The sequence below is a fragment of the Struthio camelus genome, chromosome 26, assembly GCF_040807025.1.
Source record: "Struthio camelus isolate bStrCam1 chromosome 26, bStrCam1.hap1, whole genome shotgun sequence".
Lineage (NCBI taxonomy): Eukaryota > Metazoa > Chordata > Aves > Struthioniformes > Struthionidae > Struthio > Struthio camelus.
In genome coordinates this window covers 161,138-185,065 of record NC_090967.1, presented here as the reverse complement: position 1 = coordinate 185,065, position 23,928 = coordinate 161,138, and the positions used below count along the sequence as shown (strand labels likewise).

Sequence of the window (23,928 nt, the reverse complement as noted above, 5' to 3'; positions counted from 1 at the left end):
CCCAGGCGTTTGGCGGAGGAGCGGGTGACCTCGCGGGAGGATTGGCTGGCTCGGGCCCCCGGCCGCCCGGCCCTGTGGCGGGAGGTGAAGAGTTCAGGCCCCCCCGGGCCGGGAGCCGGCGTGAGCGGCTCAGCGCCCTCCCCAGCGCGGCCCCCGCGCGCCCAGCGCCCGCGCGGCACTGAGGACGTCCGCCGAGGACCGGCTCCGCGCGTGGGCTGGCGGGGCGCCCGCTGCCCCCGCCTCGGCCTTGCTGCAGCCAAAACCGGCTCCTGGGGCTGTGCTGCCACCCGTGCGCCCGCCAGCACGAGGGCTCCCCTCGGAGCCGGGACAGCGGCCAGGCGTCCTGCACCCTGAGCGGCACGGGCCACGGCGAGCCGGACCGCCGGCCCTGCGCCCGGCCCGATGCCGCCCGGTCCTCGCTCCCACGGCTCCTTTGCAGCGGCCACCACAGCCGCGGTGCCAGCGGCCTGGCGCGCCCCACGCTCGGTGCCGGCACCCGGCAGGAGGGGTCCCGGGGTGACACCAGCTCTCCAGGCCTTGCTGAAGGGGAGGGATTCTTTAAAAGGAGTGATCCCCCCCCAGCTTTCCAGCGACCTTACAACTTTCCTAAGCCTGCCTGGGGAGTTTCAAAGGCTGAGCTGGGCTGGGTCATATTTCGGGAGGGTTTTGGCCGCGGCCCAAACGCCAGGAGCGGAGGCCTGCGCCGCCCGGGCTCGCGCGGTCCCTAACAAAGGGAGTCTGTTCGGGACGGAGGGTTCCTCTCCGGTCACCAGCGGCGCTCGCGGAGGATGCTCGCTCGCGGGGCCGCATCAGGTCCCCTCTCCCCGCCGAGCCCTGCGCCGGCGCGCAGGTGACGAGCCTTTTCCCAGGGCTGGGTGGCGCGGCCAGGGCCCACAGGAGCGGAGACCCTGGTGTCCTCAGCTGGCGGCGGCAGCAGCCCTGGGAAGCACCCGCGGCACTGGGCTCAGAGCGGGTCCGGCTCTGCCCTGTGGGGCAGCAGGTGCTTGAGCCGGGGCAGGTGCCCACGCTGCGACCTGGCCTTCCCTCGGGGACAAGGCACCCTTCAGCGCCTCGAAGGGCCCCCGAGCCAGCCCATCGGGGGCTACGGCGGCACTTTGCGCCCCCCGAGCGGCTGGGCGCTGCTCCAAGCCCCAAGCCCCTAAAGCAACCTTGCTTTGCAGTGACGCCCCCGCACCAGCGTGAGCCCCTTTCTGCTGGGCTGGGCCTTGCTCCCGCTTGGGGGTAAACCGAGGCACAGGGTCAGCACCATCCTAGTTCACCCTGCCTCCCCAGATGCCGCTGCAACCACTAAGTGACACTGCCATACTGCAGCGCGAGCACTGCCAGCTCGCCTCGTGACGTGGAGTCCGCGAGCCGCTGGCCCTGGGCTACTTGCCCAGCCTGGCCGCCGAGAACTATCTCGCGGAGCAAGACGCACAAAGGGAGAAGTCCAAGGTCCTCGTAGCGGGGCCAGAGCTCTCCGAAGCGCTGGGCCAAGCCCCCAACCCCTCGGCTACGCTGCCCGGGAAGGAAGGAAAGCGGAAGAAAACTCCACGTGTGGCTGGTTCCCGCTGGCTCTGCTCGGCCAGCAGGCTCAGGGCCAGGACGGGGCGTTTCGGCCCAGCCTGGGGTCTCCTGCTGCCAGCCGCAGCGCGGGTACCCTGTGCAGGGAAAGGAGAGCCAGAGTTCACTGATATGAGATGAGCTTGCTGTTCTCTGCTCCTCTCCCTCCACTCGGCCCATCCGGACCCCTCGCCGGCCTGGGGTCCCCACGGCAATCCCAGCTCCAGCTCCGTGCTGCAGAGCACCCAGGAAAGCCGCCGGAGAGGGCTGGACCCGCGGCGCGTGGGGGACGCTGTCACCAGCACCACGCAGCCTGAGGACGCTGGGGGTCGAGCGAGCCCTGGCCGCGGGCCACTCTCTCGGCCTCGCCAGGGCTCGCTACGCCTGCGACGCACAGCTAGGGCAGGAGCGCGCATGGGTGCCTGGCGGCGCACAAACGCGCCCGCGCACCCCGCACGGGCGGGCGGCCACGCACAGGCGTCCCGAGCAGAGCAGGGGGCCGCGTCCAGCCGGGCCCCTTCACCGTGACCCCCGGGAGCATGGCGGCTTCGCGCTCAGCGAAACCCTCCGGCTGCTCCCGGCGGCCCGAGCACGCGGGGGCCGAGGGTCCGCGGGCGCGGGGGCCGCTCCGACGTCCCTCTGCCCCCGCGCGGGACGGAGGGAGGATGCGGAGCAGCTGCCAAATTTCCCTCCCGACCCACTTGACCACGACGAGGAGAGGAGGCTCGCGAGCGTGTCCTGGTTTCCTCTGGCGGTACCTCAGGATGCGATGCAGTCATCGCTAATGCATCTGGACTCATTTACAGGGATGAGAAAATGTTTCCAGGTTTCCCACAAAGTCCCATTAAGATCCCAGTATGACTTTATTTTTAGAGCCCTCAGCAACAATGCTTTTCGAAACCAGCCCAGCGCTCCGTTACACCGCCCCGCGCGTCCCCACTGCGGGCCGCCGCCAGGCCCCCGCAGGCGCCCGAGCCCTGGCCTGCGCCCCGCAGGTCTCCGGGCACCCAAGGGACTCACAAGGGACACTGAAGTGATGTAGGTGTCGGAGCGCCTCGCTCCCGAGCGGAGGCACGGACCCGCGTTACAGATCTGAGCTGCAACAGGGGCTGGAAAGGGGCCGTATGGCCGCGGCTTTGCAGCAGGAGGTGTCTCTGCACCCCGGGGTGCCGGGCAGGTGAGATGCCCTCTTGCACCAGCAAACCAGCATGGCCCGAAACCTCGCAGGAGCCTCTGAACAGCTTCAGTCAAGAGCGGTGGGCCAACGCCATCGCGATGTGCTAGATCCTCCTGGACCTCAATGCCTTTAGCTTCTCATGGGAGAATCCGGTTTGGAGAGGTGACCCCCCCCCCCCCCCGGCCACAGCGTCCCAGCAGCGGGGATCCCCCCTGCCGGGCCCCGGGCTGGGCACGGCTTTCGCCGGAGAGCAGCTCCAAGTCGAAACTCGGCAGGAACCAAAAGCAAAACCTGCCGGTCGCTGTGTTTGGCCCCAGGGCCGCACGGGACCAGGGGCCGCACCGTGAGACACTCCAAGCCCCGTGGCCGCCCTGCATCGCCCCGCATCACCCCGCGGGAACCTGCTCAGAGCGGCCTGTCAGTTTCTCCCTGCGCTGCCAAAGCTCAGCCAGCGGCGGGGAAAAGTCCAGGAAATGCTGCCAACAGGGGCTCAAGCCCCAAGGAGGGACGCTGCGGCTCCGGGGCCGGGCTCACCTGCCCGCTGCACGGCGAGGCGTGAGCGGGCCGGCGGCAGCGGAGCCCTGCTGGGACCCCGCGCCAGCACCGACGCTCGCGCCCTGCGCTTCAGCCAGCGCAGCTCGCCCCAGGCGCGGGCCGCGGCTCCGGGCCGGGCCAGCCCACCCCATCCACACTGCTGCCCCACGTTAGCGATCGCGGCGGACATTGAGCTTATTTTCCCGCCGGTATCAACAGGTTTCATCCCAGGAAACAAGTGGGATTCGTGCCGCTCCGTGCACAAGGTGCAGAGCCACCCCGAGAGCACCGCTGCACCCTCCAGGGCGTTGCCGGTGGCTCTCGCCGGAGACGTGCCCAAGCCGGAGCTAACGGAGGCTCCCGCGCTCTGAACGACCCCACCCAGTCCCACGCCGGCAGGTCCCGCCGCAGCCCCAGGTGGGACGTGTGTCTCCTGATGGACCTGTACTAGGGAGAAGGCGAATCCCACTTGAGCCCCTGCACATGTACGGCGCTGGCAGCTATCTATAGCGATGACCTAACCAGGAGCCCGAGCAGCCGCTCAGCCGGCATCTGCCCTTATTGGTGCGGCAGTCATTAGAGCCCCAGACCTGCTAAAGAGATTAAACCGTCGCAGACCCGGGGCTTTTATCCCTTTAGACGCTCGCTCCGCCGGCGGGGTTCGATTTCAAAGGCTGCACACGGGCAGCTTTCAAAGGCCTTTTTTCAGAGGGGGCTCCACAAAAAGAGGCATAAAGCTAGACGCAGAGGGACAGCCACGGGCTGGGGGGGGCAAGGGACCCGGGGACGGGAAGGGACCAGGGGACTCAACCCGCAGCCGATCGCCCAGGTGCCTGAAAGCGGCGCCGAACGGCTCGGCCCTGCCGCGGCGCGGGGCGGGGGGCGGCGGGGGGAGGCAGGCGAGCAGGGCCGCGTCCCCACGGGTGGCGGGGTGACCTCAGGCCACCCCACAGCCGCTGGCCCGCCGCAGCCTGCCGCTCGCCGCAGGCACGGAGGGGTCGGAGCCGCCCGCGGCGCCGGAGGGGACAGGCGGGCGCACGAGCAGGGGAAAACGTGCTCGCCGCCTGCAAAGTGTCTGCTGCCTCAGGGCCAGGGAAGGGGTGGCCGACAGGAGGGGAATTTCCCTGGCTTTTTCTACAACAAACTCCCTGGCTTGTGCAATTAGAGAAATTTGTTTAACAAACTCTCGGGGGAGCAGAGCGGGAAGGTGGGGTGGCGTGCAGCCAGGGGCTCTGCTCACACAGGCCTGTCTCCCTCCCGCGCCAGCCTTTGATCCAAGCCTCGCGACTCAGATAGGGAGAGGAGCGGTTCCCTTCACGAGACGGCGGCGTGGGCCCCTGCAGAGATGGTCCCCGCAGCATCGGTCCCCGGTGCTGCCAGCACCCGGCCACCCGCCTCCGCGTCCCCGAGGTGGGCCCGCAGCAGCCGGCAACGCGTGAGGGTCCTGCGAGGTCCCCACCGGCCACGCGGACCTGGGGCATCTCCGCAGCACGGTTCTGCCTGCGCCTTCCAGCCCCCTCCGGTCCCCACCGCTGTCCCCCACCTTCGCCCATATCCCTTGTGCCAACTCGCCTGCGCGGCCGCGGCTGGCGCAGACGCTTGGCGCCAGACGCCCCGCGGCAGCCGGGCACCGAGCCCCAGCGCCCCGCGCAGCACCGCACCGACGCACGCGGCCCCCCACCCTCCCGCACACACGTGCGCGCACATGCGTGCACCCTCGCACGCCCACGCGTGCCGGGCCGGCCGGCGTGCAGGCACACGCTCCGGGCCGTGCGCGCGCGCGCACACACACACACGCGCGCCTGCGCTCCCTCTCTCTCTCATGTGATGCCATTTCCATCAAAAACCCTTTACTCTGCACTTTTCCTCAGCGCCGCTTCATTTGTATTCACGCTGTGGCGCTCGCTGTCCTGGCGCACAGGTTACTAAAGGAGATTTTGCAGCGCGGCGCGCAGAGGGTCACATTACATTTCTTGCTGTCTCACTTTCCCGAACCGCAGGGCAGGAGCCAGGGGACTGCGGGGCGGGGGGAGGAAATAGCAGCTCCCAGCTCCGGCCAAGCAGCCGTGGGACGACGCGTCCCGCCGTCCTCGGTGGGAGCTGGGGAGCGCGGGGCTCGCAGGGAGGCGGCGGGGAGCTCTGCAGCAGTCGGCGTGATTGGTGGCTCCCGGGGGAGAGCTGGCAGGTCACCAGCGCTCTCCATCCTCCCTGACAGCCCCGGCGGGCCTGCCGCAAGGTGGGAGCCGGCGGCGAAGGGGGGCCCGTGGCGGCTTGCTGTGCACGGGCTCCGCACTGCGATATCGCCTGCTGCCAGCGCCGGGACGGTCGGCAGTGGCATCGGGCAGCGTCACGCCACGGCCCCGGCAGGCCCGGCTGCGGGAACGGCATCCGCGGGAAAGCAGCGAGGAGGGAACGGCGCCTCTCATTTCGGGGGGCCGCTGGGAAGGGCCAGCTAGGGCAGAGGGGAAACGTCTCGCTGGAAAATCAACATTGCTCTCCCTTTTTTTTTTTCCCTTTTGCAAGCAAAAATATTTCTTGGGTTTTTCGTGATCAGAAACACGTTGGGGGTTTTTTTTGGACAAAAGCCGGGCAAATACCGCTTCCCTGGGAAGGGAATGCAGGGGCCCTTTGCAAGGAGAGTAAAAGCCTATTAAAAAACAAGATAAAAACTCAGTTTAAAAAAACAAAAAAAAACCCAAAAAACTCCACCTGGCCACAGACTCCAGCAAACTCCCGGGGGCCTGAAACACACCCGGAGGAGAGGGCTCAGCTGGATGGCCGGGTCCCAGCTTTCCCGTGCCAGGCAGTGCTGCCTGATGGTGCTGCCCGGCCTCTTCCGAAATCTTGGCCTGGATACGGGTGGCCTGGAGGGGAATGCCCAGCGTAAAGCAGTCCAAAGCCCGGGCCTGGGGATTTTGCCCAAAATGCTGATTATAGATGGCTGCTGGCAGGTGAAGGGAGGATTAATGCGCTTTTAAAGCGGCAGCGAGTTAACCGATAAATCAATCCTTGGCACCGCCTGGCCCGCGGGTCCCCCCAGCGTGGGATCTTCGCCACACCTGGGCCGTGGGATCCCTTCCCAGCTCCTCTCCAGGACTTGGGAAGAGCCTGGGCTTGGCGGCCGGTGCTGGCGCTGGGTGCCGGCCAAGCTGGCACAGGGCGGCGCGGACGCAGGGGATGCCTGCCCGGGACCGACATGATGGATGGAGAGCTGTGCGCCCAGGACTGCAGGCGCTGCCAGCTGCTGGGTGCGGGACCCGTCTTGCAAACATCCCCGCCGTGCCCAGCGCCCGAGCGTGGGACCCACGGCGCCCGCAACCCCCTGCAGCCCCTGCCAGGCTGGGCAAGGATGCAGCGCTCAGGCCCTGCTGTCTCCGGAGCCTCCAAAGATGCTCTGGTACCCAAAAGCGCCACAGGAGTCGGGCGCTGGGCTCCTCCGCTGCCCGGCGCTGCGGTGCTGAGAGCTTGCCCAAGGGCTCAGCCCTGGGAGCGGCTGCCTAGCGGTGCTGGGGACGTCGCGGGCAGCGCTGGCCGTGCGCCGCCAGGGCTGAGCGCCCGTCAAAGCCTGCGCCGCTCCCCACCGCCTTCGGGCAGCATGGTGCATGCCTTCGCCCGCCCTGCCCCGACCTGCCCGCCGCAGCCCCGAGGTGCCGTGGGAGAAATCCCTACCGGCCACTCGCGACACCCTGGTGCGCTCGGCCCGGGGCCCTGGCACCCGAGCGCCCCGGGGGGCTTTGGGCGGCAGGCACCCCCCAGCTCACTGCCACCCTCCCGCCAGCACTCAGCCCCTTGCGGCAATGCTCAGCGCCGCTCAGGCGTGCTGGCACATCCATCCCCGCACAGGAAGAGACACAGCATGGACGGGGGTGGCAGGCAGCGAGCCAGCCTCGCACTGGATTTTGCCTTCCCCCCGTCCCCTCCTTCCCCCGCTCCAGCGACGGACCCTGGTGACGCTCCCCCAACTGCGGCGCCACCGTCCCCGTCCCCTGCAAGGGGGGTTGCCCGAGCCCTGCTCGTCCCCCGGACAAGCACGGCCATGCTGGCGGGGGGAGATGCGTGGGGTCCTCCCAGCTCTCACTGCTGGCGAGCCCTGGGGATGGGAGAAATCACAGCCCAGCCCAGCCCAGGCGGTGCCGCCGGGCTCAACCCGCCGAGGCCAAGCAGACTTGGATAAAGCACGGGGGGTCCAATGCGCTGCTGCCCAGCCACCACGTGCCAGGCACAGCAGGCAAGGCAGGCGCCCAGGTCAGCCCAAACCTGCTCCAACAGCAGCTCTGTCCCTCTGGATCCTGCGCTTGTCCCTTTGGCCATCACCCCTATAGGGAGGGGACACTGTCCCTCCTTTCTGTTCGGATGCAAAACCCAGCCAGCACCCCAGGAGACCTGGATTTACCCTGGGTCTCCAAATATTATTATGGTCCTTGTGCAATGTCTATTTAATCCAGAAAGGAGGCTGTCAGGCACCCAGGGTCAAAGCGCCACAGTGAGAGACACTCCTGGCTCTGTTTTGCTGGAAAAGCCCCAGACCGAGGCCTTTCCAAAGCATTTTGGATGCCCAGCTCTCCAATCCTCAAGGTAGGGCAAAAGAAAGAGATTTGGAACAAATGCATCTTTGTGCCATTTCGGCTCCTCCAGCCGTAGGGAAAACCTGGGAAAGCCCGTCCTTTGGGGCTGCCGTCTCTCTCGAGCTGCTCCGAATTGAAGCATGCCTCGCCAGCGAGCGGCGGGAGCCGGCAGTGGGAGCGGGCCAGTGCCGACTGGGGACAGGGGTGAGGGGGTGAGCCTTTAACAAAGCTCTTAATTCACTGCTGGCAACACAGCAGCATGCTGCTCCAAGCACGGCGGGGAGATGGCGCGGGATCCTCCCGGCTCCTCCAGGTCCTGTCCTGCCACCCCCCTCTCTCCTCCGCTCCCAGCAGCAGCACGACCCCAAATCGGGGGATACCCCGTGGATGTCTGGGGCACAGAGTAAGCACGATCCTATGGTAAAACCCCTTCTGGATATGGCAGTGATGAAGCCAAAAGACTACTATATGCCCAGCCTACATCTAGGGTTTGCACAGGTAAAGCTACCGTGATTAGCGACGTCCTCAGCCTTACATCCAGGCTGCTGCCTGGGCTGCAGCGTCTCGAGCACGGCCGAGTGTTTTCAGCCCCTTCCCGCTGCTCCCGCGCTCAGCAAACGGCGCTGCTTTCTCGGGGCCGGGAAAGCAAAAGATTTTGCACGCAGACACGAGGCCGGCAGACCTCGTTTTGCCTCATGTCTCGCCAGCCCCGCCGCCCCCACGAGGGCTCCCCCGCTAGCCGGGCTCTGCTGTCCGTCCTGCAGATTCCCCTGGGAGTGAGGAGCAGCATTTCACGCCCTTTGCCGTGCCTCGCAAAGGAAAAGCGAGGGCACGTGGCCAGCTCGGCTCTCCTTCGGCACGGCTCCTCCGCCCCTGCGAGCCTCTGCCGCCACGCCGCCGCCTCGCCGCGCCTGCAATCCACGCGCCTGCCCAGGCGCCGGGGCCGCGGCCCCACTGCGACAACCCCTGCGAGGGAGAAATACAGCCAGGCTAATGCTCCAGACTACAGCTCCCAGCATCCTTCCCCAGCCTCAAAAAAAAAGCAACAAACTCGAGCAATTCCTTGCTGGCTTAAAAATACACTTGCAGGGCACTCAGGCCGAGCATTTGGGCTTTGTCTAGCCAGACCAGCTATCTGCAAAAACGGTTGCAGGTCCGCAACCCCACGCAGGCTTTGGGTTTGCTCTCCGTCCGCTCCTGGGCTCCCCCGAGCGCGGCAGCCTGCGAGAAACCGGCCCTGCCTAGACCAAGCGTGTTTGCACTGCCAAGCAGAGAGAAAAGGAACAAATAAATCGGCCAAGGAAAAGGCGAAAGCCAGATTGGCCGATGAGCATGAATTATGGATGGGTGTTTTGGTGAGACGGGGGAGGGCTGGTAATTTAACGTGTGCAGCCCCAGTCAAGTGCAAGGTGATGCCGCGGAGACTGGTGCAACACAAGCAACCAGCCGTCTGGACCGTTGTGTCCCTTAAGCCTGGGATCGTAAAGAGTTTCGGCGTGCAGGGAGGGTCTTATCCTGCCCGCTGCTGGGACGCCCAGCTCGCCTCTGCGCCGCACCTCCTCCGTGCCCGCACACCTTCCTCCACCTCAGCCCTTGGCCTCCGAGATCCCCGCGTGCTCCTGTCCTGCTCGTATCCGGGTTCATAAATCGCACTTAAAAAAGGATCTATTTTTACCGGCCAAGGATTTAAAATTAGAGCAGGCAGAAGCAGCGAGATCCTCCGTGAAGCCGCCGATGGAGAGCAGGCGGGCATGGCTGGCTGGGGCAGGCGGGCACGGCGCGGCAGGAGCCTTGCAGGGAAAGCGAGGATCTCCTGAAGGTTACATTTAAAGAACGGCCTCATTGTTTTTCCCAAACAATGCTCAGCAGATGGGAGAATTGAAAGTGTGTTGCAACCTTCCCTCTCTCCCCCCGCCGTTCCCGGCTAGTTACTCCTATGCTTTGGCACCCGATCTGAGCTCCCGGCTGGAATTCAGCTCGTTGCAGCTACTGGCGGAGGGATGAGCCTCCGCCACCAGCCGCACCAGGATCCCCTCTCGCCAACGCCGGGCTGAGCCCCCGCGGGGCTCTGGAGCTCTTCCGAAGAGCCCGGCCAGGGCTGGGCACAGGGCCACCACCTGCCCGAGAGCCGGTGCTGCCCAGGCCCGCCGTGGAGGCTCCTTTGGGGAGTTTTTCAAAGGGACTTTTAGGGCAGGCCCGGGTGGGATGTGCCTGGGGGATGCTGGCACCCTGCTGCAGCCACGTGCACGAGTGGGTGGCAGCAGCTGGGCGACACGCAGGGTGAACCGCGCAGGAGGCCACTGTCGCCGCTGCTGCCACCGCTGCCACGGCAGGCAGTTTGCTGCAGAGCTGGAGGGGAGATGAACCGTGCGGGGCGAGAACCCACTCACCCAGCACCCTGGAGACCCAAGGACGGAGCAGGAGACAGAGGCAGGTGAAATAGCACCGTCGCACTAAGAGACCCACTGGCCGCATGGTCACAACACCTCTCAGAGCCTTGGTCCATCCCTGGAAAAATTTCCCAACCCGCCAAGCCTGCCTTCCTCTGCCCACACCCCAGAGCTGCCCCCGGCACGGGAGACCCCTTTGCTGCCATGGAGGCTTCTGCCAGGTCGGGCTTTGCTGTCCGGCTCGTCCCCAGCAAGGATCCCTCCAGGATTCGGCCCTGCCGATCCTCCACCTGGTGTTGCAGGCACGGCGCCTCCCTGTCCTCCCCAAAACCAGCCTCAATGGACGCATCTGCGGAAAACGTGGCACTGGGCCCCGGGGGGCACAGCTAGACCATCATCGGGGGGGACGTCGGGGCGCTCCCCGGCTCAATGTAAAGCCAGCTGGGCAAGCTGACCCCCGAGCTAACGCCGAGGCGCCTACCTCCTGCCGCTCAGCAGACCTCTGCCGCTGGCACCGGCCTCCCCTCGCTGCTCGGCGGAGGATGCCCAGGGGAGCCGGGGCTCAGGTGGGGAGAGCGCCGGGGCAGCCCCATGACAGCAGAGCCAGGCTGGAGCCTTGCCCGGCAGAGCGCTTGCACCACGCAAGGGAGAAAAGCAGCAGGAGCATCCCAGCCGGCCCCAAAACCTCCAGCTCTCCCCCAGGGATAGCCCCGCGGGCCGGGGCTGATGCCCAGCGCTTGGGAAAATCCCCCCCCTTTGCAGCTGCAGGAACCTGGGATGAACGTGACGCCTCGGCCGGCACCTCCAGAAAGATCGTTACCGCTCGAGCATGGCACGTGTTGAGGAGCGAGCGGCGGGTGCGTGGGGCCGTGGCTATTTCGGGGGGCCTGTGCCAGCTCCGCAGCCAGAGACACCCGGGAACGGGGCCGGGAGGCCTCGCGCGCGGCCACACACACGCAGCCCTTGGCCGAGATGCCGGTCCCGCTTCCCTGCTAATCTGGGCAGCTCCGTCTTGACTTCCTGCCCAGTCCCCGAGAGGGGACAGAGGTGAGCTGGGGGAGGGGGAGGAAGTCCCTAAGCAGGGAGAGACAGCTGAGCAGAGCCCAAAGTCACCCTCCTCTCCCGGAGGGGACGCGGGCTGGCCACCGTCGAGGCCCTGCCAGGACCGCGCTACGGCGGGTGCCTTGCCAGGGCTATTTCGGTGCCGCTGGGCTGCGAAGCCCGGCCTTGGCCTGGCTCCGGCCGGGAAGGAGGCTGCCCGAGCGGCAGCTGGGGCTCGCGCGGCTGCCCGGGCTCGGCGGGCCCGGGGGGCAGGAGGCGATGCCGGGGGAGCTCTGCAAACCCCAACGCAGGCAGGGCGGGTCCTGCTCACGTTCCAATGTATCCACATCACCATCCGCGCAGCTCCCCGAGCCCGGTGAGTCTCCCTGCTGAGCATGTGGGATGGGAACGGCTTGGCTCGCGGGAGTGCTTTGCCATGGCAGGGCCGGGGGGGGAGGCGGGGGCAGCCGTAGGTGCAGACGACGCAGATCCCATCCGAGCTGGGCTAGATTCAAGCTGGGGCTACGCTAGGGCAGAGGAAAACTGGAGCCTGCCCATTGCTAATGCAGCAATGTGTGGCGGGGCCGAAGCTTGGATCCGCATAGGAAAAACCAGCTCCCCCCTATCCTCCGAGCGAAGCGCTGGGAACAGCACGGTTTTGTGAGCAGAACTGCTCCTGCCAGCCCGAGCCAGGCCAGCCAGCGACCACATGGCTTCCCACATCAGACCAACGCTGTTAGCTGGCAAAAATGGGCTCTGCAAACCCAGCTCAGACTGGAGAATGGCGGGAGGGGGAGGCTGGGAATGACACTGAGATATTGGGTCCCTCGGTAAGCACTGACTTGGGTTGGTGGAGGAGAAGAAAAAGGAAAAGGGAAAGGGAAAGGGAAAGGGAAAGGGAAAGGGAAAAAAGAATAAGGGAAAAAAAAGAATAAGGGAAAAAAAAGAAGAAGGAAAAAAAGAAGAAAAAAAAAGAAGAAGGAAAAAAAGAAGGAAAAAAGAAGGAAAAAAAAAGAAGAAGAAAAAAAGAAGAAGGGAAAAAGAAGGGAAAAAAGAGAGGAGAAAAAGACAGGAAAAGGGGAAAGGAAAAAAAGGGAAAGGAAAAAGGGAAAGGAAAAAGGGAAAGGAAAAAGGGAAAGGAAAAAGGGAAAGGAAAAAGGGAAAGGAAAAAGGGAAAGGAAAAAGATCGAGGTGTTACACTTGAAAAGACAGAGGTGTTGTGAAGTCAACCACACAACTGGGAGCACCATCACCAGGGTCCCTTGCGCAGCCCCAGCCCTGTCCACTCATCCCCGTGCCCATGTGCCCACAGCTGTGCCCGTGCCCGTGCCAGCCCCTCGGCCGCGGGCAGCACCCGTGCAGTCGCAGGACACTCGAGCGCCATGCGGCTCCACGAGGGGCCCACGATGCCCTGGCTTGGACGGCAGCTTTGGGAGCAGCCTGGCCACCCCAGGCACCGGCTGGGCACTCGCTCAGTTCAGCAGTCGGGCTCTGGTCCCGAGCCTGCCACAAGTGGCCTTGGCCCCCTCTTTTACAGGGAAGACGAGAGCTCCCTGGTGTGAGGAGGCGAGGCCTTCGCCAGCCTGAGAGGCACTCGCAGCACCGGTCCCAGGGAGAGCAGGACACGAGGCCAGCGCCTCGCACTGCCTTGGTGCCACCGCACGAGGCAGGTGTCGCTGGGGCTGGCACCGGGAACTCCTTCCCCCCTGCTCCTGGGTGGCAGCTAATCCCCAGGGCTCTTCCCAAGGTGAGGCCGGATTCCTGCTCTCGGCTCAGGCCTAGGCCCGGCGCGGGGACGCGATCTGCAAGGAGGAACGGTGCTCCGAATTGCAGAGAGATCCCGCAGGCGGGGGGGCAGGTACCAGCCCTCCTGCAGCAAGACCCCCGAGATGGGACCCTTCACGGGGAGCTGGCGCCCAGCGCAGGGCCGGACCGCGACGCTCGGGGCACTTGGAGGCTGCCAGCAGGGAAGAGGTTACGAGGCTGGGGGAAGGTTGCCTGCTCAATAATTAAATAAATATCAGCGATCAATAAGGACAGAGCAAAGGCAGAGCCGCAGCTGTAAATGCCCCAGCCTGGCCTGCCTGCCACCACGGCCACGGGAAAAGCTTTGGGGAGCCCCTCGCCCACAGACCGACTGCAACGCCCAGCCCAGCAACCCGCCGCGGCCCCTGGACGGCACCAGGCCACGTCCGCGAGGCGATGGCGCCTTGAGTGACAAGAGCGTCCCCATACACACAGCTCATGGCGATCCCCTTGACAGCCCCGAACGCGCACAGAGGGGCCAGGATCACACCTCGCCCTGCTGCCAGCGCGGCACCCCAGGGTGAGCACAGCCGGTGCCCCTCAAACATCCTGCTGCACATGGCCTGGCACAGCACAGCTGGGGAGGTTGCAAATTGTCCCAAACTTGGAGGATTTCGAAGAGAACATGTGTGCCCCCCTCCTTGTGCCCCGTGAACATGTGTGACTGGGCTGGGGAGGGAAGGAAAAAGTTTCACGCTCTGCAAGAGGCGGCGTGGCCAGCGCGGAGCTGCAGCGGCGGAGCCCCCCCGCCATCTCCCCGAGCTGAGCCAGGCCACAGCACCGGCCACACACTGGGGTGTCCCCCCCAGAGCCCGAAACCTGGCGGGTTCCCCGCGCCACCCACCTCCAGGCGCAGCCAAAAAAAAAACAAAAACCACAACGCAACCCTTCCCCCCCCAACAGCCCCAAGTGAAAGCAGAGGCAGAAAAACCCCAAAAGCGCGAGAGACACCCAAAAAAACCCAAAAGGCAGGGGGAAAAAGCAAGGGGGAAGCACAGCTCCTGCGCTGGCCCCGTGCAGCCCCGCACCGGCCCCAGCCCGCCCTCTTGCTGGGTCTTTTTTTTGTTTTGGGTTTTTTTTTTTTTTTTGCCTCGCAACTGTAAAAGTCTTTTGCACTAAAGGGAAGAAGCCGCGGGGGGAGCGGGGAGGGGGAGCGGACCGAGGGCGGCGGGGAGCGCGGGGGGCCGCGGCCACGGCCGGTTACCTGGGTCAGGCAGAGAGGAGACGAATACATCCCGAGCCGTGCTGGGAAAGTGGCTAATTGCAGGGCTGAGACTCGAGGCGTAAAAGTTACTGAGTCATTTTGGAGGCTGGAGCAGTCCGGGCGTTTTTTCTCTCTCTCTCCTCCGGCGCGGCTCTGCGGGGCCCGGGGGGAGGCGGCCGGGCAGGGGGGGGCGGCCCCGCGGGAGGGGGGGCCGAGGAGGAAATAAAAAGGGTCCAACTTCCAAAAAAAAAAAAAAAAGCAAAAAAAAAAAAGGGCAAAAAAGCCCCCCCCTGAAATAAAGCGCGGGGTTTTTGCGTTTTAAAACGGCGAAAGGCTCATCTTCGCCGGGGGGGGCGAAGGGGGGCGATCCGCGCCCAGCCTAGAGGCAGGGGCGGTGGGGAAGAGGGCGAGCGGGGAAGTTAGAGGGGAAGCGGCTCCATCCGAGACACGGGCACCGGAGAGAGGGAGGAAAGAAAGAATGAGAAAATGAAAAAAAAAAAAAGGAGCGAGGAATGAAGTGACGTTATGAAAAAAGCCCATCCCAAAATATTACATCCCATTTAAAGATGTAGGAACCCCCTTTGGCTCGCAGGGCCAGGGCACTGCGGGGCATGGGGCGGGGGGGGGGAGAGGAGGGCACGGCCGGGGACCCCCGCGATGGGGCTATTAATAGCCCCCCGGCTCTCCCGGTGCCCGGGCGGCCCTGCCCGTACCGGGACGTGCGGGCAGAGCTGGCCGAGCTCAGGGATTGTTTTTTTTTTTTTTTTTAACGGAGCCAATACGGCGCGGGGAAGGGGAGAAAAAAACTGCAGATTCATGTGCAACTTCTGGGCACAAGCGAAGGGAGACGCTCCACCGGCGAGTCCCGGCGCTGGCGGCCCCGGGGTGCCCGGTGCCCGGCGGGGGGGATGCTCGCACCCCGCCGGGCTCCGCTCCCCGCCGCTGCCGCCCGCCAACTTCGCCGCGCCTCGCTCCGCTCCGCCGCCACCGCAGCCTCCCGATGCGCCTCGGAGAGGTGTTTTGGGTGGCGGGGCCGGCGGCCAAACTGCCTTTCCCCCCTCCCCGCGCACGGTGCCCGTCGAGACCCGCTCGGAGGCCCCGCGGCCGCAGGCGGCTCCGCGGCTCCCTCTCCGCGGACCGCGCTCGGCTATCGGCTCCCGCGGCCGCGCACCGCCCCTGCGCCCGGGAGCCTCCAAACCCCGCTAATTCCGGCGGACGGCGTTGTTTTTTAAGTTTTTTTCCCGTGTTGTTTTTTTTTTTTAATTATCATCATCATTTTTACGCTCTTGCCTGGTGCCGCGGGGGAAGCGCCAAGAGGAGCCCCGTTTCCCCGGGCGCAGCGCCGCGTCCTCCGGGCCCGGCCCGGCCCCAGCGACCCCAGCGGGCCCGGCCCTACCCCAGCGAGCCCCGGCGCCGGCGGCCCCGCCGGGCCCGGCCGCGTCCCGGCGCCGCTGCTTCGGCTCTCGGCCGCTTCGCCTCCTTCCGCAGCCCCCGAGCGCACAAAGAGAGAAAGAGAAAGAAAAAGCGGAGCCCTGCGCCCGGCAAACTCCAAACCGCAAGTTCTCACTACAGAAACAACAACAACAACAACCAATTCTGGAGGCTTTAATAAAACCTAATTAGAGAGCGAGAGAGGGAGAGAGCCACGTACAGAAAAACAAAGGGAATCCCCGGTTCCTAATTGTGAAAGTGAGTTTCAGCCCTGCAGGATGGCGGATGGCAGGCTCTCGAGGTTTGCGATTTATTTATCCCACTCTCACCTCCCTTCAGATACATATATATATGTATTTTTAATTGCTCCCTGCAGTGACCTGAAATGCAGGGAGGGACTGCTGCCCGTCGGAGGCAGCCGGGCTCTGCGGGGCTGGTCGGGAGCTGCTCCCGGGTGCACTGGCGGCTGAAGCTGCGCCTCCAACCCTGCCTCGCTCTCCCTAAATAAGAAAAAGGATTTTCACCGCTCTGCCCTACTGCTGGGGAAAATATCCTCACGTACCCACTCCCCGCACTCCGTGCGTCCCAACCTCCCCTCCGCCTGCACAATTGATTTTCACTCTCAACTTTTCCTTTCTCCCAGAGGAGAATCTTAGTTTTTTTCCTTTTTTTTCCTTCCCCCCCTGCATAAAAAATCGCCGCAGGCATCCCCGCTCCTGCCTCTCCTGCAAGGAGAAACGGCTCTGCGGTGGCTTTTGGCTGCGCGCGGCGCTGGGAGCGGGGAGGCTGCGGCGGCTCTGCTCCCCGCCGCAAACTTTCGCAGCGGGGCCGGAGCGCCGCGGAGGGCGGCGGGGGCAGCGCGGGGCCGCGGCCGGAGCCGGCGGCACCCCGCGCCCTCCCCGCGCGCCGCAGCACCCGCGCTATTTCCCCCGTGGACTGGCAGGAGGCGAAGCAGGGAAAACCGAGCACCGCGGGGACTGGGCGGATTTTTTTTTGTTGTTTTACCCCCCACCAGCATTTCGCGGCGGTGGTGGTGGGGGGGGGGGAGCGGCGGAGCCGCGGTGTCCCCGGGGCGGGCCCTGCCGGCGGGCAGCGGCTCCCGGGGCCGGGGGCGGCCCCGCGGAGCGCAGCGCGGACTTGCTGGCGACCCTCCTGGGCGTCACTTCCAAGTTCAAGTCGGTGCGGCTGGCAGGCCTCTCCGCCCCTTTTTTAGCGGCCATTTTCAGCTCCATCCAGCCCTCCGCCCGCCGCCCGCCCCGGGCTGCGGAGGCTCCCCCCGCGCCGCGACCTCCCCGCCGGGCGGCTCCCCGCCCTCCGCCCCCCCTTTATACCGCGGGGAAGGGGTGGGCAGGGGGAGGAGAGACGGCGGCAACTTCCCTCCGCCACCCCGGCACCCCTTCCCCTCCCCACCCCCGCCGCCTCCGCTCCCCCCTCCCCGGGCACCGTATTAAACTCTGCTCCCGGCAGCGCCCCGCCACTCCGCCCGCCGCCCGCCCCGGCACCGCTGCCCGCCCCCCCCCGGCGCGGCGCGGCCCCCCCCCGGCCCGGCCCGGCCCGGCCCGCGCCCCCGCCGCCCCCTCCCCGGCCACCAACTTTTGCTCCTGGGTGCACACACGGGGGAAGGGGGGGAGAGGAGGAAAGTAGAAGAGAAAATGAAAGTGTCATGGGACCTACCATAGCCAAGTGCAATTAACGGGCTTCCAAGTTGCTGCGAAAAGCAAAGCAAAGAGGGTGTTTTTTTGGTATTTTGTTCTAAAACGTGTGTTTTCCACCGAGCCAAAGGAGGAGGAAAAAAAAAACGTTGCCCCCGAAAAAATAAGAATAAAAAATAAAAAGCCCCCCCCAAAAGGCACCGACAACGGCAAAGTGTCCTCCGCGGGCGATCACCCTCTCTCCGGCTCCTTCTTGCTCCCAGGGGCCATGCTCCGGCCTTAGCGCGTCGGGGGCCGGGCTGGGCCGGGCTCCGCGCCGCGGGGCATGGGCCGGGCCGGCTGCCGCCGGCGGCGAGTTCCGGGGCGGCTCAGGGAGGCGGCGGGGCCGCCGGGCGGCGCGGGGCGCCGGGAGCGCGGGCGGCGGGAGCGCGGCGCCCGCGCCCAGCCCGGCCTCATGCGCCGCGACCTTTCCGCGCGCTCTTCTCCGCGGAGCGGAGGTTGCGGGGGGGGGCTTATTATGATGATTATTTTTGGAAGGCAAAAAAAAACCTGAAAAAATTCTCTTGCTATGTATATATTTTTATATATATATATATATATATATATATATATATATATATATGGAGGTATGGGTAGATCTCTCCCTGGCGGTGCCTATAAAAAATAAAAGCTCACATCTCCCCCTCCCCCCCCAAAAAAGCCCGACTCAGGACGGACACGGCTCCTCCTCGCAGCCGAGAGCGCCCCGTCCCCATCGCAGCCCTCCTCCCCTTCCTCGCCCGCGCAGCCTCCTCCTCTTCCTCCTCCCCTCGCCCAGGGCACCGGCGGCGCTGCGGAGGGGAAGCCTCCCCGGTGCGGGGGCGGAGAGGAGGAGGGGAGGGGAGGGGAGGAGGGCCCGGGCCCCCGGCCCCGCTCGCCCAGCGGCGCGGCCAGCAGCGGCGGCAGCCCCCGGATGGCAGTTGCTGGTAGGTGGCGGGGGCTGCGGCGCGGCCCCCCCGGGGCTGCCGGCGGGCTGCGGAGGGAGGGGCCCGGCCGCCCCCGGCCCGGCCCGGCCCGGCGCGGGGGGCGCGGGGGGGGCGCGGCGCGGCCCCGGTGCGGAGCTACCGCAGCGCGGGGAGGAGCTGCGGGCAGCGCCGGCCCGGCCGCCCGCCCCTGCACCGGGCGTCACGCAGCGCATCCCCCGCGCCCCCCCAGCCGTGCCCCCCTCTCCCGGACGGCCCCCATCCCTGCCCCCCCCAGACCTCCTCCAGGCCTCTAGCACCCCCATTCTGCCCCCCCGACACCGCTTAGTAACATCCCCCCTGCCTGCCCCCCCAACCTCCCATACCTGCCCCCCTGAACGTGCCCCCGCCCCGCCCCCCCGAGCTGCCCCTGCCCCGGGACAACCCCCCGCGCCCCCCAGGCCCCCCCTCTGCCCCCCGCAGCCCTCCCCCTCCCCGGGTCTCCCCTAAAGCCGCAGGCCGGGGCGGGGGGGCCGCGGTGCCCTGCGCACCCCGCGGCGGGCGGCGGCGGGTGCGGGGCAACGGGCGGCTCCGGGCTCCCTCCACCTGTTACTGCGGGGCGCAGCCGGGCCGGGCCGGGCCGGGCCGGGGCCGGGGCCGGGGCCGGGGCGCAGCCGGGGCGCTCGGCGGCTCCCGCCGCGGTTTCGGCGGCCCCGGCCCGGCCCCGCCGCGCCCCGCTCCGCTCCGCTCCGCTCCGCTCCAAAAGTTGGGAGCAGCCGCCGCCTGCGCCGCCCGCTGCCTGCGGCCGCGGCGGGCTGAGCGCGAGAGAGGACCGCTTCTGAGAAAGCGTTTGCGCTCGTCCTCGTCACCCCGTTTTGGGCCTGGACCTGTATTTTTAACCCGTGTTACCGAGTAATGTGTTAATATTTCAAGCCATTTTAGTAACTGCGTTTTTATAGATAAGGGCAACAAAAAAGAGGTCTTTTCTCGGTTTATTAAAGGGCAAAGTGTGCGCTGTATTTCTGTATTTTTAGGCTCAACACGCAGTCTTGAACAAACAGGAACATAATTTCTGGCTGTATTGTGCTCAGATGATTTTAGCATGATAAATAACATGCTAAATAATTTATTATATTTTTTAATAAAATTGAAGCAAGCTACACAGACCTTCGCTATTTTTTTATTTCTTAATTTTCTCCCTCATTTTTTTCCCTTCGTACAAGGGGACTCAGCAAGCACTGATCATTTTTACAAGGGATCAGCTCAATTTTAACAGGGATTTTGTATACACTAGAGGTTTATTTTATACATCCCCTTATCCCCTTTGCCCGCTAAACCCACTGTGCACATACCGAGATACTGGACGGTACATGGAATAATTTGTGCATTCAAAGGGGTTTATTTTACTGCCGTTAAAGTTGTTTGTCAGACATCGAAGTATGGAGATTGGCCTTATGTAAATGAGATCTAATTTTGTTCCAGCTTTCTATCAAAAAAAATTTTTTTTCTTTATATTTACAAGCTCTAAAACTTTTTTTTTTTCAATCACCATCTGCTACCCCAAGAAAAGCCACTTCCCTGTTTTAAGTTGAAAAAGGGTCCTGGCTGAAATGAGCAGTTAACTCGCCTTGTCCCAGCTAAATAAGCCTTGAGGAATGTAAACTCCGGAGCAACTTTGCTCAGAGAATATAGTTTTCATTTTATGCACTTAGCGTTGCGAGACGCAGAGGGGGAAAAAAACAAACGCGGGGAAGAATTTGCCAATTTTTAACCAGCTCTGGCTTTGCACTTCAGTGCCTGCCTCGTAGCTCCGATCTCTGCAGCAAATGTTTTCTGTATTACCAGCACTGCAGTAATTCCCCACATCCCCGTCCAAGCTGCATCCCCCCATGACTGTTTTTTGTGGGGGGAAGAGATGCTGCGGTGGAGCGAGCAAGCGGAGGCCGCTCTCGGGGCACCAGGGCACAGTGCTCGGCACCGGAGAGCTGCCGGGTGGCAGCGGCGGGCGCCCCGCGGCAGTGCCAGGCGGGTGCTGCCAGCCTGCCGGGCCCAGCACTGGCACAGGGGTGGAAAGAAAAGGGGGAAAAACAGGGCTGGGCCTTTTCTTTTCGCTTCTGCGAGCACCTGAAAATGGTACGAAAGGGCTTTTGCAGGAATGGCAGGCCGGGCCTGCCTTATTTATTTATTTATTTTAAAGTGCTGTTAAAATATTTCCTGGATGATTCAAAGCTGGGCTGCAAGGGCTGCCAGTCTTGCCTCCCAAAATGCACACCGAAATGCCCCAAAGGATTTCCAAGAGCCTGAATGCATGCAATCGCCCCCATGAATTAATCTCGTTTCTCCTATGTCAGTGAGGGGCGCATGGTTCGATCCTGAGCAGCCTATAAGAATAATGACCCACGGTTATAATAAGCTTCGAAATAATCACAACGTGTCGTTTGGCACCTATAGGGCCCTGCCAAGCCCGGGTTTAGCGACGGCACGGACCGGAGCAAGAGGTAAAATGCATCCTGGCCAGCCACAGGCCCCATCCAGGAAATATTGCCACTGGTGGCTATTTCCTCAGCCCTGATTGACCCCAGCACTTTTTGGGGTTCAGCCTCAAATCTTGGTGCAGCCAGGCGAGCGGGATGCAGCAGCTGGCACAGGATGAGCATCCGGCATGGGAGCAGAAACCAGACCCCGCCGCCGTCTCGGCTGCCCTTGCCCCAGCCAGCCCCAGTTCCCTGGCACGACCCCCAGCCTCAGCCCTAATTACTAGTACAAAATCCAGGCAGCAAAACACTACGAATAAAATAATCCTTTTTTTTTTTTTCCCCAGGCTGCCTGTAAACATCATTATAAGGAGGAGGGGAAAAAAACCCCAAACCCAATGTAATTTTCCTGTGCAGGTCATCCCTGCTGCCTTGAATAAACTAAACCAACACTGGGGGATTTGGGGGTCTGATCCTCTTTCTTTTAATGGGTTTGCACACCAGTTTAGCCCACGTGATTTAAGCTGAGTTACTCCTAATTTGGTGAATCTGAATGTGGCCCTCTGTTTAACTACTGCTATTTGTATTAGAGCCTGTTTGCAGGCTCCGGACCACCTGTCTCTAAAATCAGCTCCACAATCAAGTGGAAATATTCCCCCAGTGACATTTGCCACAGTGGGAGGCTGATCCGGTCCCACTCGGGTGGGTTTGTGCTGGCGGCGGGGGCTCTGGTGGTGCCCCCCTCCCCAGCCGCGGCGATGCCCTGCTGCCGTAGCCCCTGCCCGGGCACGTACCGAATTGCGATGGGCCGGACGTCATCTGAGCACGGTCTGGGCTGCTGAAAGCATTGTGAGCTTCCCTCTTAAAAGCAGTATTTTTTTTTCTCTCTAAAGGGTATTTCATGGTTGAGTTATGCTGCCAAGACTCCTCCGTGCCAACTTTGGGGCTGAGCAGAGCGGGTGCGGATACCCGTTCAGCAGCGCCGGGCTGGATAATCCCCCCGTGGCGCCACGGGAAAATATTCCCCTGCCTCATTAGCCTTTTTCTGACTCGGTTTTCGGGGCGGGGGGGTGTTGGAGGGTCCGATCCTGCTGGGTGCAGTGCTCGGGCCCATGAGGGCCCCCGAGCTGCGGCCCTCAACAGAAAGGGGGAGAGAAAAGGAAATAACCTGCATAGAGGCAGCTTTGTAGCTGCTTTTCTTTGATTTTTTAAAGCAACTTTTAAGGAGAATATTCTGGTTTTGACCAGAATTTATTTACTTTATTCCTGTGTACGGCTTTTGGCCTAGGTCCCAAACAGGCAGAAGTCTGTCCCGGCTCAATTAAAAGCCGAAACTTGTGATGAAAATAATTTTTTTGTCTTTTCTCTGCCTTTGTGAAGCAGCTTTTTGACTGGTGAAATTGTTGCTGGTGTTGGAGGATTGCAGTTAAAAAAAAAACAGCAGCAGATTTTAGCAAATTACTCTGCAAAAATTCAAAAGGTTTTTTTTTTTTCAGATTTTGCTGTGGATTTATTTTTTTTTGGATGGCAGCAGGTTCTAAATAAAAAACACCCCCGATATTTTCTACCCATTTTTCAGTCAGCTCAAACATTGCTTCTTCACACAGATTTGGGGGAAAACAATCCACCAACAGCAGAGACAGAGGAGAAACCCCCTTTGCACTACGTCCTTGGGAGCAGCTTGCCGCTTGTGCCCGTGCGCTGGAGAGCCTGAACTCACCGGGGAAAAGCTCCCCTGAAATGAATGTAAAACACACTTATTTTCACCAAGACCGAGTTTTGCATTTTATATTTGCGAGTTGGCCTGTGCAGGCCTCTCTGCTGCCAATACAGCTCTCGCCGACTTAAAAGTAAGCACATGTAGTGGTGTGTGCGGATGGGGCTCGGTGCACGGGGAGGGCGATCGTGGCGGCGCCGGGGGCTCAGGGCAGGCCTGGGCTGCGGATGAGGCTCTTTCTGGGCTTTTAGAGGCATTTTGGTCGACGTTTGCAATTCAACTGCCTGCAACCTTGCAAACACTGAAATTTCACTTGTTTGGAAAAAAAAAAGCCATCAGGAAATGTTTCTTCGTGTTATTTTTTACAGAAAGAAATCAAGCGCGGCCGTTCTCGGGCTGCCCTGGAGCCCAGCGATGCTTATTTTAAATGCAAATATTTTGGTTTTTTTTTTTTTTTAAATTTTCAGGGTAGGCACAACAGTGAGGACTACGTCCTCCTCTCTTTGCTCGGTGCGAAAACACCGAGATTTGATTTCTTTTTCCTCCTGCCAGAAAGACCGGGAGGCTGGATGCTTCTGCTACCCCTCTGCCGAGGCGCTTAAACGCTGCAGCCCCAGGAGCCGGAAAAAAAAAGAGCTCGGCTTTTGGAGACGGAGCATCGCATCCCGAGAACTTCCCGGGAGCCAGGTCGCGGCTCCATCCCGGCGCGACGCGGGCAGGTGCCGTGGCGCTCCCGGCAGCCGGGGGGGGGGGCCTCAAATACACGATTTGCAAAGATGGCAGCGGGGAGGAAACGGCTCCGAAAGGGGGGAAAATAAACCAAAAAAAAAAATCAAAATGGGCTTTGGCACTTCAAAACGCCGCGGAGGGCCGGAGGAGCAGAAAGCGAAAGGGGCCGGCGGCGGGGGCGGCGGGCGAGGCGCGCAGCGGCACGAGGCCCCGGGCGGGCGACGCGCCGCCCCGGCCGCCCGCTCCCCGCCGCCGCGCTGGGCGGGCGCGCGCCCCCGCCGCCGGGCCGCCGTCTGCGCATGCCTCCCGCGGCCTGGGGAGGACAAAAGGGGGCCCGCGCCGGCCTCCCTCGGCCGCGCCGGGCGGGAGGGGGAGGAAGGAGCGTGGAATTTTAATCAGCTGCCAAAACCAACAGAAACGCAGTTAGGTAACGAACTACCTGCTCCCAACCGCAGGCTCATTCGGCTCTTCCTCGCGGCCGAGGTGTCAGCGCTCCCCGCTCGTCCCCCCGCCCCCAGCCCGGGTTTTCTCTTTGCCGGCGAGTCTCCCCTTCCGCGGGTGGGGGGAAGCGGAGAGGCAGCCGGCCGCCGAGCCGCTCTCGCCTCGCCCGCGGAAAGCCTCCGTCGGCGCCGGACGGGCCGCTCCGATTCGCCGCCGGGCCGGGGCGGCGCGGAGCCGCGCTGGCCTCGCCGGCCGTTTCCCAA

General features: G+C 63.5%; 1 protein-coding gene and 1 long non-coding RNA gene across 8 annotated transcripts in view; one reads left to right on the top strand and one right to left on the bottom strand.

The window, feature by feature from the left end:
* Positions 1-18,233, bottom strand: part of NFIC (nuclear factor I C) — a 73,417-nt gene extending 55,184 nt beyond the window's left edge. For 3 of the 7 annotated variants that reach the window (XM_068919641.1, XM_068919645.1, XM_068919646.1), the window contains exons 1-2: positions 18,083-18,229; positions 17,386-17,419 (exon numbers count right to left, since the gene is read on the bottom strand). In XM_068919641.1, coding sequence (XP_068775742.1) covers positions 17,386-17,419; positions 18,083-18,118 — 70 coding nt within the window. In that variant the 5' untranslated portion in view covers positions 18,119-18,229. Of the gene's footprint in view, positions 1-14,280; positions 14,848-15,676; positions 15,771-17,385; positions 17,523-18,082 lie in introns of those variants that run through there. The other 4 variants (XM_068919642.1, XM_068919644.1, XM_068919647.1 and 1 more) reach the window with 4 other exon arrangements.
* LOC138062308 (uncharacterized) lies at positions 18,189-23,432 on the top strand. The gene is made up of 3 exons (XR_011136359.1): positions 18,189-18,328; positions 22,386-22,628; positions 23,048-23,432. It is a non-coding gene; the product is annotated as an uncharacterized lncRNA (long non-coding RNA).
* Positions 23,433-23,928: the final 496 nt, after the last annotated feature.